Source organism: Pseudonaja textilis, chromosome 2 (assembly GCF_049901715.1).
Source record: "Pseudonaja textilis isolate UNSWEBS1 chromosome 2, rPseTex1.2, whole genome shotgun sequence".
Classification (NCBI taxonomy): Eukaryota; Metazoa; Chordata; class Lepidosauria; order Squamata; family Elapidae; genus Pseudonaja; species Pseudonaja textilis.
The window spans coordinates 249393992-249414261 of record NC_141991.1 but is presented as its reverse complement, the minus strand read 5'-3'; the positions used below and the strand labels follow the sequence as shown (position 1 = coordinate 249414261).

Genomic DNA, 20270 nt, shown 5'->3' with positions numbered 1-20270 from the left:
TACGTTGTTATTACTTTATTTACTTTTTTATTTTATTATTTTACTTTATTATTTTACTTTATTATTTCATTTTTATGTTGTTACCTTATTATTTGACTATTTTATGTTATTTATGTTATGTTACTTTGTATTATTTATTTTACTTTATTATTTTATTTTATTTATGTTAGGTTACCTTATTTTGTTTATTATGTTACCTTATTTTATTGTTACATTATATTTATTTTACTTTATTATTTTATTTATATGATGTTACCTTATTTCAATTATATTATGTTACTTTTTATTTTATATTACTTTATGTTATGTTACCTTATTTTATTTATATTATGTTACTTTATTATTTTATTTTATTTTATTATTTTACTTTATGTTATGTTACTTTCTTTTATTTATATTATGTCTCTTTATTATTTTATTTTATTTATATTATGTTACCTTATTTTATTGTTACTTTATATTATTTATTTTACTTTATTATTTTATTTATGTTGTGTTACCTTATTTCAATTATATTATGTTACTTGATATTTTATTTAATTATATTACTTTACGTGATGTTACCTTATTTTATTGATTATTATTTTACTTTATTATTTTATTTATGTTATGTTAACTTTACATCTTATTCATTTTATTATTTTACTTTACTTTGTTTTTTTATTTTTTATATTTTTTATTTTATTTTACTATTTCAGCCAAGGAGGCCCCTTGTGCCGTATCATACTTCAGGTCCGATTTTTTTTCTCCCAGCTGCTGGAAAACCAGACAGCTGAACTGAAGTGTTGTCTTTGGGACACATCACATTTAAATGGATTTGTTATGTCAGCGGTGATGAGCCCTTTGTGGGAAGTGACAGGGGGATTCCATTGTTCTCTGCTTTCCCAGACTTTTCTCTCGAGCGATGGGGGCCTCCGACGTAGCTTGGTTGTTGATGAAAAAGCCATTCATACAGACGGACAAAATGGGGGGTGGGTGGCTGGGTGGGAGGTGGGGAAGGCAGGCAAGCAGATGGAAAGAGAGCTGGCCAGCCCCACACCAAGAAAGTTTGTGGGATAGTTTTGGGGAGAAAAAGGTGGGGAGGGCTTGACAAAAATAAAACTCAACAGCTGGGCCCTAAAGAAGGACCACTACGAAGTGACCTGCGCTTGGAAAACTGTCCATGGAAGATGGTTGGTGGAATCCAAAGCGCCAGAAGGCAAGACAAGAAACAAGGGATGGAAACTTATCCGGGAAAGGAGCAAGAGAAATCCAGGAATTAAGGAGAAACTTTCTAACAGCGAGGAAAATTAACCAGTGGAACAGCTTACCTCCAGAATTTGTGGGCGTTTCATCCCTGGAGGTTTTTAAGAAGAGACTGGACAACCATTTGGCGTGAAATGGTGTAGACCAGGGGTCGCCAACCTTTTGGACCTCAGGGACCACCAAACTCATAATTTTAAATCCAGAGGACCAGAGACCCTGGGAAAATCCCCCCAAAAAGTCTGCAGGAAAATTCCCCACCAATCGATCACTCTCTTTATTTGGGATCACAGGATACCGTCTCCAGCTCCATTCTCAGGGGGAGAGAGAAACTTTTGGCTTTATGCAAGGAAAGCAGCAAAAGTCTTTCTTTCTCTCCGCCAGAAATGAGTCTTTGCCGGCGCAGCCTCTTGGAGCAGGAGGCCTTGCAGGGTCCCAAAAACTCATTATCTGGCGGAGTTTGGAGGAGAGAAAGAAAGACTTTTGCTGCTTTCCTTGTGTGCAGCCAAAAGCAAAAGAGGAAAGAAGGAGCCCAGTGAGGTGCATGGGCCGTGTGGGGCAAGTTCTTCTCCCTCCACCTTTTCCCCCCTCCCCTCATTACCTCGTGTTGTTCACAATGCAAACAACGCAAGCCTTGTGTTCCCACGGGCCATATGGGCAGCACAGCCTTGTGTTCCCGCGCAGCCTGGATTAATTTCTTTGGGGGTGACATTTCCCTGCAGACCACCAAAATTTTCTCGTGGATCACCAGTGGTCCCCAGCCCACCGGTTGGCGACCACTGGTAAAGGGGGGTCTCCTGCTTGAGCAGGGGGTTGGACTAGAAGACCTCCAAGGTCTCTACCAACTCTGCAATTCGGTTCTGTTGTATTTGCAATTCTGAAACATACGATTTGGGGCTACGTTCACACAAAGGAGTGAGTCTGGAGTTAGATTCATAGCCGAATATCTCTCTTCCGTCGAAGGAATGTAGGTAACAACTCCAAAGTATTCACAAAATTGTTTTTCCAAATGTCAACTGTCTTGGTTTTTTTTTGTTTTTTGTTTCCCCTTGAAAACATTTCACTTCTCATCCAAGAAGCTTTTTCAGTTCGGACTGAAAGGTGAGGAATGGAACTGAAGAAGCTCCTAGGAGAAAAAGTGAACGTTTTCAAGGGGGGGGAAAGACCGCAAGTATGTACAATTATCTGTTTGTTTGTTTGAAAATATAGTTAAGGAAGTATGGGACAGCTAGAATAGATTTGCATAAGTCATACATTGTATGAGTGTAGCTTTGTCGCTTGTATCCTTACAATTTATATTGTCTGTTTCCTAGTATGATTTGATTGCTTATTGTACCCTATGACTATCACTAAGTGTTGTACCTGATGATTCTTGACTCCTGAAAAATGTATCTTTTCTTTTATGTACACTGAAAGCATTTGCACCAAGACAAATTCCTTGTGTGTCCAATCACACTTGGCCAATAAAGAATTCTATTCTATTCTATTCTATTCTATTCTATTCTATTCTATTCTATTCTTTCTATTCTATTCTATTTCTATTCTACCTATTCTATTTCTATTCTATTCTGTTCTGTTCTATTCTGTACTATTCTATTTCTATTCTATTTCTATTCTATTCTAAAAGTGGGTCAGAATCCTACACTTTTAAAGATAACCATATCATCTATTTAGGAAAACACTTTAACATTTTAAGGGGCAAAATAATAGCATTATGGACAACACAGTCCTTAAAACGGTTCAGGTAGTCCTCAATTTATGACCTGCTTGTTTAACGATGGTCCGCAATTTACCGGTATATCACCCTTGGAATTAAGGCTTGCAAAGCATTTTCACCCATGGCAAAGTGTTGCACACACACACACACACACACACATACACACACACAGTCATGTGATCACCAGGCAGTTGGCTCGTATTCACTGAAAAGTCTTATGGTCACACAATCCCAATTTCCAACGGTTTTTTTTTTTCCTGGTTTTCAGTGGTTTTTCTCAGTTTCCAACAAAAACAAGCAAACCCCCATTTGGGAGAGTGTCATGTGTTCATTGACCGAGTCATTTGCTTTGCACAGCTGCAGTAATTCGCTTATCAGCTGCCATAAAAACAGTAGCAAAATCTGGACTTGTGACCGCAATGACTTTTGATCAAAATTTCCAATCTCAATTGTTGCGTAAGCTGAGGACTAGTTGTACAATAATTAATCTAGGCAAAATGTAAGTGAGTGATTTCCTTCCCTTCCCTTCCTTTTCCTCTTCTTTTATCTTCCTTTCTTTTTCCTTCCTCTTCTTTTATCCTCCTTTCCCTGCCATTTCTTTCCTTGTCTTATCTTCCTTTCCCTTCCTTTCCCCCTTTTTTATCTTCTTTCCCTTTACTTCCCATCCCTTCCCCTCCCCCTTCTTTTACCTCCCTTTCCTTTCATTTTCTTCTTTTCCCTTCCCTTCCTTTCCCCTTCTTTTACCTTCCTTTCCTTTCATTTCCTTTCCTCTTCTTTTATTTTCCTCACCCTTCTTTTTCCATTCTTTTATCTTCTTTTCCCTTCCCTTCCCTTCCCTTCCTTCCCTTCCCTGCCCTTCCCTTCCCCCTTCTTTTACCTTCCTTTCCTTTCCTTTCTTTTCCTCTTCTTTTATTTCCCCCTTCTTTTTCCATTCTTTTATCTTCCTTCCCTTTCCCTTCTTTCTCCCTTCTTTTACCTTCTTTTCCCTTCCCTTCCTTCCCTTCCCCCTTCTTTTATCTTCCTTCCCTTCCCCTTCCTGTATCTTCCTTCCTTTTCTTTCTTTTATTATTTTATGAGGGTTTTTTTTTCCCTCCTCCCCTTCTTCTGAGATTCAGGATGATTAGAATAAGAAGGTGACAGACACAAGGGTTGCTGCAGTTGTGTTAAAATCACAGCAGACGGCAATTAACAACATGGAAGCCAGCTGCTTATCTGGCCAGATAAAGCTTCTTAATAGGGAATTCCACTCAAAGAATTGTTTCTGCAAATGCAGCGTTTCATACTTCAAAGGGTGCGTGACTCTGTGTGTGTGTGTGTGTGTGTGTATGTGTGTGTTTCTGAAGTGTTCATCCCAGATTGCTGAAAAAGCTTTCTAGCCAGCTACCTGAACCATACCTTTCCTTTTAAAAGGGGGGGGATTTGGGGATTTATTCTTTGGGGCGGAGGGAGGGTTACATACAGGTTGGGATCCAAATTCCCATTTAAAAACGGAAAAGCAAAAACTTTGCACAAAATCAGGTTTTTATATGGTTTTTAGCTTACGTTCTTGATCTCAGGTGTAAGATGGGCGGCCAATAAATTTGACAGATAAATTAAACCCTTCCAGCGTTTCCAATTCTGTGATTCCTAAAATGGATAGTTCAATTCAGTTGTTGGTTGAATTGATTTGTTTAGCTGCCCGTCGCAAAACATCGCTCAATTTTTTTCTTCCTTTTCTGTTTCTATGCTTTTCTCTTTTTTTTAAATAACTGCGTAAAAGTTGCCTTTTTAAAAGCAAACCAAACAAAAATAGCTACAGCTGTTTTGACTGAGGAATTAGCCGGGTTTTTTTTTATATAACCTAGTTTGTTTTTATAGCCATCTCTTCCATTAACCCTCTCTTCCTTCCCTCAAATTCACCTAGCAGGGCAAGAAAATAATAATAAATCAAAATATTTCAAACAAGGGATTCAGAGAAAGATCGAGATGATTATTTACATTTATCAGCCTTAATTTTGGCTGATGTATCTGGTCATTTTGAGTAAACAAATAATGAGTTACCACGAGAGAGAAAGAGAGAGAGAGAGAGAGAAAGAAAGAGAGAGAAAGAGAGAGATAATGGCAGATCCAATATGATAATGTTGACCTGCATATGTACAACATTTATCTAATGTCAGTGAGGTCATGATGTAGTTAGTAAGTTGTCAGGGTATTTAAAAAGATATAAAATTACTCATGCACTTAACAGTGAGATGGATTGTGTTTGTGGGGAAAATAGGAAGATGAAAAAGTGTGTTGGATATGCTCGCCGCCTGGAGTTATTTGTAAAAATAATACCAGAGGGATAGAATTAAATAAAACAAATCACATTTTCATGAGCTCATTGGGATTTTAAGAGCTGCGGTGGCACAGTGGTTAGAAGGCAGTGTTGCAAAGTAACTCTGCCCGCTGCCAGGGGTTCAATCCTGACTGGCTCGAAGTTGACTCGGTAAAATGAGGAGCTAGATTTTTTGAGGCCCATCCGCATTATGAAGCATTATATAAATCTAAGAGCTATTGGTATTGGTATTTTAGGGGCTTGCGTATTATATTAAATGGTTGGCATTACTGACTTACCCACAGGCAGAAAAACTGGATAGAAATAAAATATTACCCACCTACCTACTTACCTATCCATCCATCCCTATCTATCTATCCATTCATCTATGTCTAACTATCCATCCATCCATCCATCCCTATCTATCCATTTATCCATCTATCTATCCATCTCTGTCTGTCTGTCCATTCATCCATCCATCCCTATCTATCCATCTCTCTCTCTCTCTCTCTGCCTGCCTGCATCTCCCTCACTGAAGGTCTCAAAAGTACTCAAATTGCTAGCAGTAATGGAAATTTAAAGCTAAAGATTAAACAAAAAAATATCAGAATACCAACATTTTCTTTCCTCTCGGTCAGTGAATATGTTAATAAGATTTGGAGTTGCACCAGTAGTTAACCATTGTACAGATGTAATAAAAACTTGCATAGTTGAGAATATTCTGGAATTACTGTTTGTTTCTTCCCAAAACAGAACCCTTAGCATGGAAGGGAGGTGAGAAAGTACTCAGTGTCTCTGGAATTGCTTAATTATTAACCCCTAGAGAAACAGATAATATTTTTCCAGGTCACCTCACGTGAACCTACAGTCCACGTTTTCCGTTTCTTTCTTTCAAAGCCTCTGCTACAGCAGGTTGATTTCCTTAAAATGCAATAAAAATGTATATTATAAGTCTTTCTGTAAAAAGTAGAATGTATGTGCCCATGTCATATGTAATGTGAAAGGACGAGACTTTGAGTTCAACTCCTGCCTTAGCCGTGAAAGCCAGCTGGGTGACTTTGGGCCAATCACCAGGAAACTCTGAGTTCTAGTCCTGCTTTAGCCATGAAAGCCAGCCATATGACCTTGGGCCTGCCATTCTCTCTCAGCCCAACACACCTCACAGAGTTGTTGTTGTGGGAGGGTATGTTGGATTTGTTCGCCATCTTGAGTTATTTGTGAAAATAATAAAGGCGGGAAATAAATAAATAATTACCGGAAAGGACCCTTATGCTGAGAAAGATGGAAGGGACAGCAGAGGACCAAAAGATTAGATAATGTCTTTATTGATGCAACCAACATGAATTTGGGGGAAATCCATGAGAAAGTAGACGCCAGGAGGGCCTGGTGTGCTGTGGTCCATGGGATGGCGAAGACTTGAACACGCTTCTGTGGAGATTCTCAGTCATCCAGGCCGTGGTTGTTCCAAAGGTGCTTTTCCAAAAGGCAATTTATGCAACTTTGGGACAAGACTTAGACATGGCTTAACAACTAGACAACAAATGAATGAACAAACGAATGAAATGACTAATAGGAGCGTCAATGTAAACAAGTTTTTGAGGTGGTTCATCTACAAGAAAATGATTAGATAGATAGATGATAGGGTAGTGTGTGTGTGTGTGTGTGTGTACACGCATACTTATATATAGATACATACACATATAGAGAGGGAGGGAGGGGGGAGATAAAGATAGGTAGGTGGAGGTGTATGCATTTATATACATACATACATGCATATATACAGAGAGAGAGAGAGATAAAAGGGGGGTAAGGGAAAATAAAGACAGAGAGAGAGAGAGAGATAAAATAGAGAGGTGGGTAGATAGATAGATAGATAGATAGATAGATAGATAGATAGATAGATAGATAGATAGATAGATAGATAGATATACAAAGATACAGAGATGCATATAGATATAGATACTTTGAGGATGGGAAGTCTTAACTTTCTTTCTCTTGTCTTGTCTCCCTTCTTTCCAGGGTTATGACAGGCTGCAGAAACATTCCGTGGTTCACTACGATCCAGAGCTACCCCAGGATTTCACCAGTGACACCTTAAAATCACGGCACCAGCAAAGAAATAGTAACCAACATCATCACGACTGGTCATTGACTTCTGAGTCTGGATCGACTTCTCAAGCTTGCTTCGTTGCTCCGGAGTCAAACCGAGAAGCCATGAATTCCCCTAAGGTCACGGTGTCAGAGGCTGGACTGTCGTTCAGCAAATCCCAAGTTAAGAAGGCAAATTCCAGCAGCTCCTGGGCTCAGCTGACCAGCGGTGGTGGTAACAAAGACCTTTCCTCTTGCACTGCAACCCCGGGGTCAAGCTCTCTTGGATTATCACCCCAGTCTAACAATCTGGTTGACTGCGGTGGGTTTTTGAGTCAAGAGGGAGGAGGACAAGCAGACCCCCTTGATCAAACCAGCACCAGCTCCAAGAAAAAGTCCAGCAAGAAAGACTTAATCAACCAGGCAGCCCCAAATGCAGACCTAGAATGGGTAAAGAATGCTCAGAAGTCATTGGAAGCCCAACCCAACGTCAATATGGATGGCAAAAAGGAACCCAACGCGACCAAGCCACCGTCGCCTCGACAAAGCCCAAACACTGCCAACCTTTCCGAAAACGATTCAAGCCACGTGCGAATCACTATCCCTATCAAAGGCCCAATAGGGGAGCCACCTGGTCACAAAAGGAAGAAAAGACAGTCAACAAAAGTTGCTCCTGAGAAGACAGAGAAATCTCCATTTTCTGGGCCACCTGTAAGCAGTGACATAGCCAACCGGTGTAGCACCCAAGCAGACTTGTGTAAGAAAGATCCCCGTGTCACAAAGCCAGGGAAAGCTCCTGAGATCGAATCTCCCTCCATGGTACCCATGGAAAAAAATGAGATGACCAATAAATCGCCCTCAAGCAATGCGACCAGGCTTAGGAAGACCACAACCGTCACATCCGTTCCAGTGATAAATGATATCCCTGCCCTCAGCAAGCATTCAGAGATCCAGCACCCTAAATTTTCAGCCAAACGAAGGTGGAGTTGTAGCAAACCTAAAAATGTGTTCCGGGAACCTTCTCTGGGTCCATCTGAGAAACTGATGATAGAACCTCCGTCCGCTTATCCCATAACACCATCTAGCCCTCTCTATACCAACACAGACAGTCTGACAGTGATAACCCCCATCAAGAAGAAGAGGGGTCGACCCAAGAAACAACCTCTGCTGACTGTCGAGACCATCCATGAGGGAACATCTACCAGCCCGGTCAGCCCAATCAGTCGGGAGTTCCCGGGTACAAAAAAAAGAAAGAGGAGGCGAAACTTGGTGAACCTGGCTCAGATGCCTTCAGAGGAAGAACACTCGGCCGGTGAGTTGAAATTTCACAAAAAGGTGGGCAAACTTGGCGTCCTGGATAAGAAGACTATCAAGACGATCAACAAAATGAAAACCCTCAAGAGGAAGAACCTCTTGAGCCAGATCTTATCGTGTTCCAGTAATATATCTTTGAAAGCCAAAACCCAGCCACCAGCCAGCTCGGGGGCTCCAACGATCGACGCGAGGTTAGGAAAGCAAATCAACGTGAGCAAACGAGGGACGATCTACATAGGCAAGAAGAGGGGAAGGAAGCCAAGAGCTGAGTTGCAGTCTCTGCAGGAAGACCCTAAGGCGGTCGTCAAACATTTGAGGCCTGTATCTAGCCAGCCTGATCACCCAGCCGTGCCTTCAACCTTGCAGTGTCTCGTGACGTCTTCACCAGCAACGGTTCACCCGCTGTCCATGCAGCTAGCGGGCTCTCATGGCAACCTTAGCCCTGCCAGGACCGACACCAATTTTTCAGAGTTAAAGACGATGCCAAATCTACAACCCATCAGCGCGCTCCCCACCAAAACTCCGAAAGGAATCCACAGTGGGACTTGGAAGTTGTCCCCACCTAGGCTCATGGCCAATTCTCCTTCCCACCTTTGCGACATCGGTTCTCTGAAGGAAATCACACTGTCTCCTCTGAGTGAGTCCCACAGCGAAGAAACCATACCAAGCGACAGCGGAATCGGTACGGACAACAACAGCACCGCGGACCAAGCAGAGAAGACTTCAGAGTCGCGCCGAAGATACTCCTTCGATTTCTGTAGTCTGGACAACCCAGAAGCTGTCCAGTCAGACACCAGCAGTAAGAACAGGCACAGCCACCGGCCAAAACATCTCATGGTGGACAACTTCCTCTCCCACGAGTCCATGAAGAAGCCAAAGCACAAGAGGAAACGGAAAAACCTACAGAACAGAGATGACCTCCAGTTCCTGGCTGATCTGGAGGAGCTTATCAGCAAGTTCCAAGTCTTCAGAATTTCTCACCGAAGCTACACGTTCTATCACGAGAATCCGTACCCCAGCATTTTCAGAATAAACTTTGATCCCTATTACCCTGTGCCATATATCCAGTATGACCCATTACTGTATCTTCGCAGGACCTCCGACATGAAGTCTAAGAAAAAGCGCGGTCGGCCTGCCAAAACCAATGACACCATGACGAAGGTGCCTTTCTTACAAGGGTTTGGTTACCCTATTCCCAGCGGGAGTTACTATGCACCCTACGGAATGCCTTACACATCAATGCCTATGATGAACCTTGGCTACTACAGTCAGTACCCGGCCCCATTGTACTTGTCTCACACCTTGGGCACGGCGTCTCCTTTCATGAGGCCTACAGTGCCCCCTCCCCAGTTCCATCCAAGCTCCCACATGAAGATGCCCAACACTGCCAAGCATAAAGCCAAGCATAGCGTCCACCTGCAGACGCCCGTAGGGATGGGCCTTGGAGATGTCCATTCCTCGTTGACCTCCGCCAAGGTGTCAGGGAACAGCTTATCCAGTGGCCGACTTCACAAAAGGAAACACAAACATAAGCACAAACACAAGGAGGAGCGGATATTGGGGGCACATGATGACCTCAGCAGCCTCTTTGCAAGCAAGTCTCCTGGCTTCTCCAGCCATTCGGTGGGGGAGAGGTTAAACGTCTCCGAGAAAGACCTCTCCTTGTTGACCGAGAAAGGCAAACACAAGGACAAACAGAAGCACCAGCACTGCGAAGCTGGGCACAAGGGGTCCAAGAGTAGCTTTGAGGTGGACACCCTCTCTACGTTGTCACTCTCTGACACTCAACAGTGGATCCCTGGAAAGGATAAGAACAACGCAAGCGGCGACGACCCCTGCATGAAGAAGTACGCTGGGAACACGGAGAGCAGTACGAGAGCCGATGTGATGGATGTCTTTGGTGAGATGAATTCTGCCAGTGACAAGCGAGACGGGGATCCCAGCGGAGCAAAGAGACGGAGCTTTGACGGATTTGCGACCTACAGGGAGAAGGACTTTCAGACGTTCCGAGCAAGTAGGAAGGACAGGAACTCGTACGATTCCTCAACTGTTTCAGGTAAGGGATGCCCTTCATCAAGAACTCTCTCTCTCCCATCCCGTCTCTTTCTAGATACACAGATGACTATTTCGTGTTGTCTAACAGCATTTATATCTAATCTACTGTCTATAATCAAGCAGATGTTATCCATCCTAAGTCTTGGCTGAAGGTAACCACTGGCCATCTTGGACAAGAGAACCATAGAAAGATAGTTTGAAGGCCTCTGGCAAAGGAGAGCTCATATATCCAGTGGTGGGATTCAACCGGTTTGATGAGTGTGCGCTTTGCGCGCAACGCAGTGCATTAAAAACACTTTACCTTCAGCCCCAGTGAGTAAAACGGCTAAGGCTCTGCCGCGCCTATCAGCTGGGCTTCAAACAAATGAAATATAAGACAGACTAGGGTGTGGGTGGACAAGGCCAATTCATTGCTGGAACTTCCAGTTCGTCCGAACAGATCCGTACCGGCTGAATCCTACCCCTGCATATATCATATATCCCCTGGTTGCAAGATCATATTGTTAGGAGATTCTTAACTGCTGTCTGGTTGAATTTCCTCCCTTTGTAGTTTTGACCTGTCGGTTCTAATTCTGGGGCAATAGAGTTGTTCTCCATGTCTTTTCAATGTGTCAATTCTTCAGAGGTTCCAAGGCTGCTATTACCTCTTAATTGTCTTGTTTGTGCTGATGAATTTTGACCAGGAAGAATTGTGTGTCTGTGCTTTCCAAGATAGCATTTATAAGTGCAGGTGGCCCTCAACTTAGAGTTGAGACAGTTGTTAAATTTTATTTTTTTTCCCGTTGGGCAAACTTCCTTGCTGCAGATGTTAAGTGAACCACTGCAATTGTTCGGTTAGTAACACGGCTGTTAAGTGGAAATCTGGCTTCCCCGATGACTTCACTTGTCCGAAGTTCGCAAAAAGGGAACCAGAACACTGCAGCCGTCATAAATATCAGTCAGTTGCCAAGCATCTGGATTTGTTTGATCACGTGACCATGGAGAAGCTGAAAACATTTTAAATGTGACATTTAAGTCATAAGTCACCTTTCTCCTTGCTAAATTCCATTTTTTTGCTCTAGCCTAGATCTTTTTCAATGTTCTCCCTTTCATCTCCAATAGGACCGACCCCTTCTTGTTTCACGTCACCTGAAGACCTGATAAGGCCCCCCTAAAGTCCACAATCAAAGTTGTGGACAACACTGTTGAATCGCACAGAGCCCAGTGTACAGTTCCAGTTTGTGTCACTTGACTCAGCCCAAGCTGAGATGGAGTCATTAACCGGGACTCTTTGAATACAGTCATTTAGGAGCCCGCTTAGCAGTATCAGCTAACCCATAGTTTCATGAATAATATCCTGAGACATTCTGGTGTCAAAGATTGAGGTGTTTATACAGGCCTGTAGAATTTCATCCAGGTCGTTTAGTTGCCCCAAAGATGCTTTTTCCAAAAGGCAACTGGACTTTCTTGGTTTTTGTTTTTTTTCTCTTTGAAAACATTTCACTTCTCATCCAAGAAGCTTCTTCAGTTCAGAACTGAATTACAGAATAATAGAGTTGGGAGAGACCTTGGAGGTCTTCTAGTCCACCCCCCTGCTCAAGCAGGAGAACCCTATACCATTTCAGACAAAGCGTTCTCCAGTCTCTTCTTAAAAACCTCCAGTGTTGGAGCACACGCAACTTCTGAAAGCAAGCAGTTCCACTGATTAACTGTCCTCACTGTTAGGAAATTTCTCCTTAGTTCTAGGTTGCTTCTCTCCTTGATTACTTTCCACCCATTGCTTCTTGTCCTGCCTTCTGGTCCTTTGGAGAATAAAGTTATCCCTCTCTTCTTTGTGGCAGCCCCTTAAATATTGGAACACTTCTACCGTGTCACCCCTTTTCATTCAACTAGATAGGTTACAATTTAATTAAACTAGACAAAAACAAAACATTTTCAAAGAGCAAGACAAAAACAAAAAACAAAGTCCAGTTGCCTTTTGGAAAAATCACCTTTGGCATGTAGTGTTCATATCATTCCCATTACTTACTAAAGCTGGTAACTCTAGCAAAGAAGATGAGGTTAGTTTCTCATGGTTTGATCATAGCAGATCCTAGGTTGTCTGCCTATCCAGATGTTCATAAAGATGCAGTTAGGTCATCTCTTCAAAGATGTCGCCTGGTATATAGATCAAGCTGAAAAGTCTTCCTTTTTGAAGGTGTGATGATATTTGCTCACCTCTGGTCTTGTTGTTGTTGTTGTTAGTCATAAAGTTGTGTCTGAACCATCGCAACCCCATGGACAAAGTTCCTCCAGTACCTTCCCCTGGAGTCCATCTAAGCTCATGTCAACCAACTGCTTCAGTGACTCTATCCAGTCACCTCCTTCTCTGCCATCCCCTTCTTCTTCTTTTGCCTTCAACCGTTCCCAGCATTGGGCTCTTCTCTAGTGAGTCCTTTCTTCTCATTAGGTGGCCAGAATATTCGAGTTTCATCTTCAGGATCTGGCCTGCAGATGATTTCATCTTCAGAAGATGATTTCATCTTCAGGATCTGGTCTCCTGGGAGTTCTCAAAGACTACCAGAAATGATCTTGTGGTTGCATTCACCAGATACTTGAGTAACCTGCGATGTAGTCCTTGACTTCAACTAAGTTGGTTCTCTCTTGTCCTCTCTTTGTCTAATTTAAGCTTCCCTCTTTGCCCAGAAGGATAACCATGATCTAGCCTTCCATTTCTCTTCTGAGGGAAGGCAGGGGCAAAATCAGAATTAAGAAGTTTTTTGCCATTTTGTTCTTCTCACTTTTTCTTTTGATAGGTCTGTACTTTCGTTGACTTGTCTCTTATTCCTCATCTACACAAAGAATGAGGAAGAATGGGGGTGGAGGTAGCTATTTTTGGTATCTTTCACAAGTCTTAGCTTATTTCAAGCTCTCCTGACAGGCTATCTCTGGTTTCTGGAGACTTATCAACTCTTCTTTGTTTTAAGCTTCTCTCATTCCTTTTCTCTTCAGCATTTAGAGTGTTCTGCATATATCCTAATGGAATATATGCAGAATTCTATTGAATTCTCGCATTTCTTTCCTCCTCCTTCGAGGTGTTAATTGAAATTGTGCTTTCAGCATCTCATTTCATGGACTCTCGTGTCCTTCCTAGGTCCTTGTCTCCTTCAACGTTTTAAGCCACGCCTGGCTCTCAACCACCTTCCCTCACAGTCCATCCTGTCCTTTTTTTCTGAAGACCAGAATAGACTTCTGTGTCGTCTCAGTTCCTCTTCTTCTAGATATCACAGATGTTCCGAATATTCAGTTTCTTCCAAAAGATCAAACACCTTCAGTTCTTCAACCAGTTCTTCTCTGTTAGTGAGAATTAAGCCCACGTTTCCATGTTGTTGTTTTTTAATCACCCTTCCGACAAATGAAAGTGTCAGCAAGAGCGGATAAGAATTTGCTGGACTTCTTGCTTGCTTGACAGTATTAGATTCAGGTGGGGTATTCGACCGGTTCAGACTGGTTCGGGCGAACCGGTAGTTCTGGTGATCATTTGGCCCCGCCACTGCCCTATTCTGTCCTTTATTTCCGTGGTTTGCAGCTCAGCTGATTCACCTCAGCTGTTTTACACACCAGGGCTGCAGTAGAAAGTAAGTATTAGAGCTGGAAATGGGCAGTTTTCAAATGCGAACCGTGCACTCAACAAATGGGTTGAATCCCACCCCTGATTAGATTCCTAGCAGATGTCACTTCGAAACAAGATGGGGTGCAAATAAATTTAATTAATACATTTTAAAAAACCATTGAAAATCCTCCATCATGGTCCCTGTTTATATGACTTTTTTGAAGGGCTGATCATCGGCAGAAAGACCTCATTTGCATCTTCACCCTATCCAGGTGGTTTTATGCAGGGGGTTGGATGCTACTGATTCTGCCCAGTTCTAAAGAACCGGTAGCTCTGAAGAGCAGCAGACACCAAACGGGTTCTGCGTTTGCTGCTGTTTGGCCCACCCGCCCGCCTGAGCTCTTACCTGTCCTTTATTTCCTGCTTTTTCAACCTCAGCTGCTTTGCACGGCGCAGCTAAGCTTGAAAAAGCAAAGAAAAAGAAGCTTTTCGAACGCTGCGCCACCCACACGCAGCACTTTTCAGCTGTTTGGGCAGCACAGCTTAAGGTTTTTTTTAACACGTGAGCACAGCGTGCGTCAGGCTCAAAACGTAGCCATCGAACTGGTAGTAACACTGGTTGAATCCCACCCCTGGTCTTATGTTCTCTCACATCACATGTGACTTCTTAAATTAGGATCTCTAATTCTTCAGGGATTCCCCCCCCCCCCAATAGTCTGTTTATTGATCAGCATTCGGAGGTTGTGAGTACCATCCATGGGCACTTGGGTTGTAGTGTCCTATGAAAAATTGAACCCCCATCTTGGCCTGTTGATTGTCCGTTGAGTTCTGCATACCTAATTCTGGAGTTTTGCCACCTTTCCTTCTCCTGTTCTGGTTTAATATCATCCTGGCGACTCAACATCTGCCAAACATTTCCTTCCATTTTTTTTTTAAAAGGTCTGTCTCATTTCTGACCTTCATGCGGGTAGCATTAATCATTGTCGTAGAACCCAGTCCGTCTTGGAGAAACCACTTGCATGATCGTTTCTTGAGCTCTGCTTTCCCTTCAAGTGGAAGAATTGAGAAAAGATCCAAGTTCTTCACTTCACTATCATCGTCGCCAGAGATTTTTTTTTTCAAGGTCTCCCATGACGAGGTCATTTCGGATGAAGAAGAAAATACGGTTGCTACCGGCTTTGAATAATCCTGGTAACCTCTGTATCATGTTCTGTACATGGACATTGGGAAGACAATGTACCTCCCCCAATGTCAGGTTAGCTCTGGACCTACCTAGTTTGGGTCTTCTGAACAAGATATCTCTATTCTGACCTAGGCCTTCCCTAACAGCACAAAGCTGACACCTTGTCCCGATAAATTCCTTTCATTTTGTTTACAGCGAATTCCTCTCCAGCAAAGTCCCGGCCAACAGTCTTTCAAGAGATTTCACAATTCCAGACTTTTATCAGGCTTGGAGAGTTGCCAAGCCAATATCTTTCACATGCCACACTGTAGCAGACAATGCTTGGCAAAGAATGCAGGAACCGATCTTCACCCAAATGAACTAATTCTCTCCTGCAAAACCCCCACTCCCCTTTTGATCCTCTTTTATTCCCTATGGGTGGGGCCATTCACCGTCCACCCGTGGCTTTACTCCCAAGTTGCCCCTTGTTCCTTAGCTGTTCCCTTCTTCTGGCAGCTCTGTGCATGCACACACTGGGAACAGGCTCCAGCTTTTCTTCTTCCTCACTGATGTCTGACTCTGAAGGCAGCTGATAACTGTCAGATGGTCCTGGCCCCATCTCTGCTTCCGACGCAGAGCCCTTGTCAGACTCCAGGACTAGCCCAAGTTCTTCCCCAACCTCCTCACTGTCCAAATCTGCTGCCAGCTCCACTGGCCACTGTCGGGCCACAACCATCTCCTATCATCGTGACACATGTCTTTTTTCTCAAGATGATTCTGGGATTTCTTCAATCCTCAGATTCCAAGTGTTTCTTCATTGTTTTATGATATGATTTCTTCAGTCAAATGTTGAACATCTTACAGAGGAAGAACTTCATAATTGGTTCCTTGAAGTCTATTGGTAACAACTTCTCCTTGATGTTCTTGCTACTTTGAGACTGATTCTTCTTTGCCCAATGGCCTTTTTACCTCTTCTGCATTGTCCTCTTCACTTCTTTGCTTTTCCTAGAGAAATTCATATTTCCTGTCAAAGAACTTTCTGCTGCATTTCAGACAGGAACAAAGAACATTGATATATTTTACAGGTCATGACGATGGTTTCTTTCTGGTTTGCGTTCCTTGGAGACTTTCCTACCAACTCTAAGCTTTGTTGGGGTTGAGCCTTAGTTATGATGTGTTTGGTGGCTTATCTTGTTGATTAGTCAGTGGTTAGGCAGAGACGGCAAACTCCTAAACTGGGAACTGGGTGTTGTGTGAATGCAGGCATTAAGTCTTGACTCCTCTCTGTATGGTTACTAGCGGTCTGCTTGTTCCAGGTCTTTAGATCATCATCACTGTATTCAGTGGAACCTGAATTAAGTGAGATAGATTAAATGATATATATTTCCAAATCTTTTCTAAGTCAAGAAACATATTTATTATTCAGTAATATCCATGAAGGGCAGCCAAAAATTAGAGAGAGAGAGAGAGAGAGAGAGAGAGAGAGAGAGAGACAGACAGACAGACAGACAGACAGACAGACAGGAGAGAGACATGATAGATGATAGAGAGAGAGAGAGAGATGAAAGAGAGACATGATAGATTAGGTAGGTAAATAGGTAGGATAGACAGATAGACAGACAGATTGGATTGACAGATAACAAGACAGACAGATGGGAGGGAGAGAGACATAAGTTAGAGATGATGGATGGATGGATGGATGAATAAATGTGTCTCTTGACTTATGAAAGATCAGGGGAGAAGATAGAAGACCCCAAACACAAATGTTTATTACTAATCACAATGGCATCATATGTATCATATACACAACATGGAAACGATCTCAGTTAATGTTCCTCAGATTGGTACACAACTCATGTCATTTACACAAAGCCATTCTCTTGTGCAGATGGCCATGATCCCAGCTGTTTAAAGCCAATTCTGTTGTTGGAACAGCAGCTGAAAGGAGGAGAATAGCTAGAGTGATCTTTTAGAGTTTAATATGTTGGATTAATTTGTTGTTCGTCTAACAAATTACCTTGTTTGAGGTGGAGAAGCTTAAGAGCTGCTAAATATGATGGAGTAATATGGTTTGTGGTAGGCAGGCTCATGAAATAGCAAATGTGTAGTGGTTTACTCCAGTCGCTTTTAGACTTGTCCAACATGAAAAGACATGTTAATCAATCCACCACAGACCAGCCCCCCCCCCCCCAAGCCTTATGGTGGAAAAATTGGAGTGTTAGACCACCACAAAAGTCCCCCAATACACTGTGGTCCTAAGATAATTTAAAAGTACATGTTCCCCTCACACATACGTGCTCGTCGTTTCCGGCTCTAGGTGCTCATCTCCGTCACAAAGCCGAAGAGCCAGCGCTGTCCGAAGACGTCTCCGTGGTCATGTGGCTGGCATGACTAAACGCTGAAGGCGCACGGAGCGTTGTTACCTTTCCCCCAAAGGTGGTACCTATTTTTCAACCTGCATGTTTACGTGCTTTTGAACTGTTAGATTGGCAGAAGCTGGAACAAGAAATGGGAGCTCACTCCGTTATGCAGCACTAGGGATTCGAACCGCTGAACTGCTGACCTTTCTGATTGACAGGCTCAGCATCTTAGCCACCGCGTCCCTGCTAAGATACTTCGTTGCATGCAATTTCTAATCATTGCCTCCGTGAAACTTGGTGGTAAGTAAGGAGATAGTTAAAACAATGGAATAGCTTGTCTCCTGGAATTGTGGGTACTTCATCACTGGAAGTTTAAAAAAAATAAAAAATTGAGTGGACAACTATTTGACCAGGATGGTATAAGGTCAGCCAGGAGGTTGGACTACGAGACCTCTAAGGTCCCTTCCAATTCCAGCCTTATCATTCTATGTTCTATATTCGGTCTTTGAATTTTGAGCAGTCGCTGGACTGACAATTCCAACCATGTTTTGATTATTCTTTCTCCGTAATTGTACCTTTATTATTCTTGTTATTGATTCTGAGGGACACAGAAGCTACTAGGACCGTGATGGCGAACCTATGGCACGTGTGCCACAGGTGGCACACAGAGCCATTTATGTGGGCATGTGAACCCCAGCCAAACGTAACCTGCACTGCGCATGTGCGCGCCTCCCAGCTGATTTTCAGCTCATTTGAGGCCGTATTCGGCCTCCCAGAGGTTCGAGGGAAGCCTTTGCAGCCTCAGGAGGCCGAAAAATGGGCCTTCCAGAAATACCCATTTTCGGAAGTGCCTGTTTTCAGCCTCCGGAAGGGCTCAAGGGAAGCCTTTGCAGCCTTTGGAGGCCGAAAAATGGGCCTGTTTCGGCATTTCCGGTATTACCACAACAGAAAGGTTCACCATCACTTTACTAGGAAGTTCTGACTGGATTGGATAGCTTTGACTATGAGATGTTTCCAAGATGGATGAAGCTGTTGCAATATAGGTACTGTTCTAAGTAATGCATCTTCTATTATTATACATAGAATAAGATGGCGTTTTTCTTGGGGCTACTTCTACCCCGCCTTTCAGATATTAATTAAGATAAGGTTAAGGACAGGTTTTTAAGAGTGATTATTCTTCTTGACATTGATCCTGAGGGACACAGAAACTACTAGGACCGTGATGGCGAACCTATGGCAGGAATACCTGTATGTCATTTTTGTTTTCTTCTTGCTTATATGTAAAAATTACGTTGAAGAAGTGTTGATTACCCTTGTGTTTGAAAAGATCTCCTCCATAAACTTTATTAGAATTTTGACTACAGAAAGAAAAACCAATGAGAGCTAATACTTGGAATATCTCTTTCCAATCATTTTCAAAATATGCAGAACCCCATTGAGGCTGTGTCTGTGTGTCTGTGTGTACGTCTGTGTCTGTGTGGCAAAAGAAGACAGAAGCATTAGGATATCATTACACGAATGATGTGTCATGTGTACAGTGCATAATTTCCATCATCGTGCCTCAACATAATCCCCATCATTTGCATACATTTGCATACTAATTCTGTAACTGTTAAATGAATTTACCCTATTCTCTTTATGGAGACACATTAACTTGGATTCCTGCACTGAGTAGAAGTTTGGACCTGCAATCCTGGACCATCAAACCCACAAACCTAGTTTAGATCTCCAGCCTAAAGTCTCAGAAATCAGGCATTGGACCAGCCAACATAATTCTGCCCTGAACTTTGGAGAAAAACAAGGTTGGATAAGAACCAACAGATGGAAACTCATCAAGGAGAGAAACAACCTAGAACTCGGGAAAAATTTCCTGACAGTGAGAACAATTCATCGGTGGAATGACTTAAGAAGAAATTGGACAGGCATTTGTCTCGAATGGTGTATAGAGTATCCTGCTTGAACAAGGGGTTGGACTAGATGATCATCAAGGTCCCTTCCAACTCTGTTATGCTCTGGTCTATGAATTGCACCTGGAAAGTAAGGGGAAGCTAGCGCAGCTCACCCAACAGAGACGTTACGTAAGCAAACCTGAGATTTGCCCATTATTGTGCACGCTGTTCCAACCTGGACCAGTTGAATTTTTCAACTGGTCTTCAAGGGCAGCCCCTTATAGATAGACTGCAGTACCCAATAACTTCAGGTAAACCCTAGAGCCGGCTTTGACTTGTCTGTTAAAATATTATAGTCTATCCTTTAAAGCAGGGCTCTCCAACCTTGGCAACTTTAAGACTCGTGGACTTCAACTCCCAGAGATTTGAAGAGAGTTGAAGTCCACAAGTCTTAAAGTTGCCAAGGTTGGAGAGCCCTGCTTTAAACACAGCTCGACTTACGACCAGAATTGAGCCCGCAATTTACGTTGCTAAGCAAAGCCTTTGCTAAACGAGGCTCTGCCTCACATTATGACT

General features: G+C 42.8%; 1 protein-coding gene across 1 annotated transcript in view; it reads left to right on the top strand.

Annotated features, from left to right (window-relative positions):
* Window positions 1-20270, top strand: part of SETBP1 (SET binding protein 1) — a 281190-nt gene that overhangs the window by 174169 nt on the left and 86751 nt on the right. The window contains exon 3 of the mRNA XM_087927553.1: window positions 7275-10713. Coding sequence (XP_087783679.1) covers window positions 7275-10713 — 3439 coding nt within the window. The remainder of the gene's footprint in view (window positions 1-7274; window positions 10714-20270) is intronic.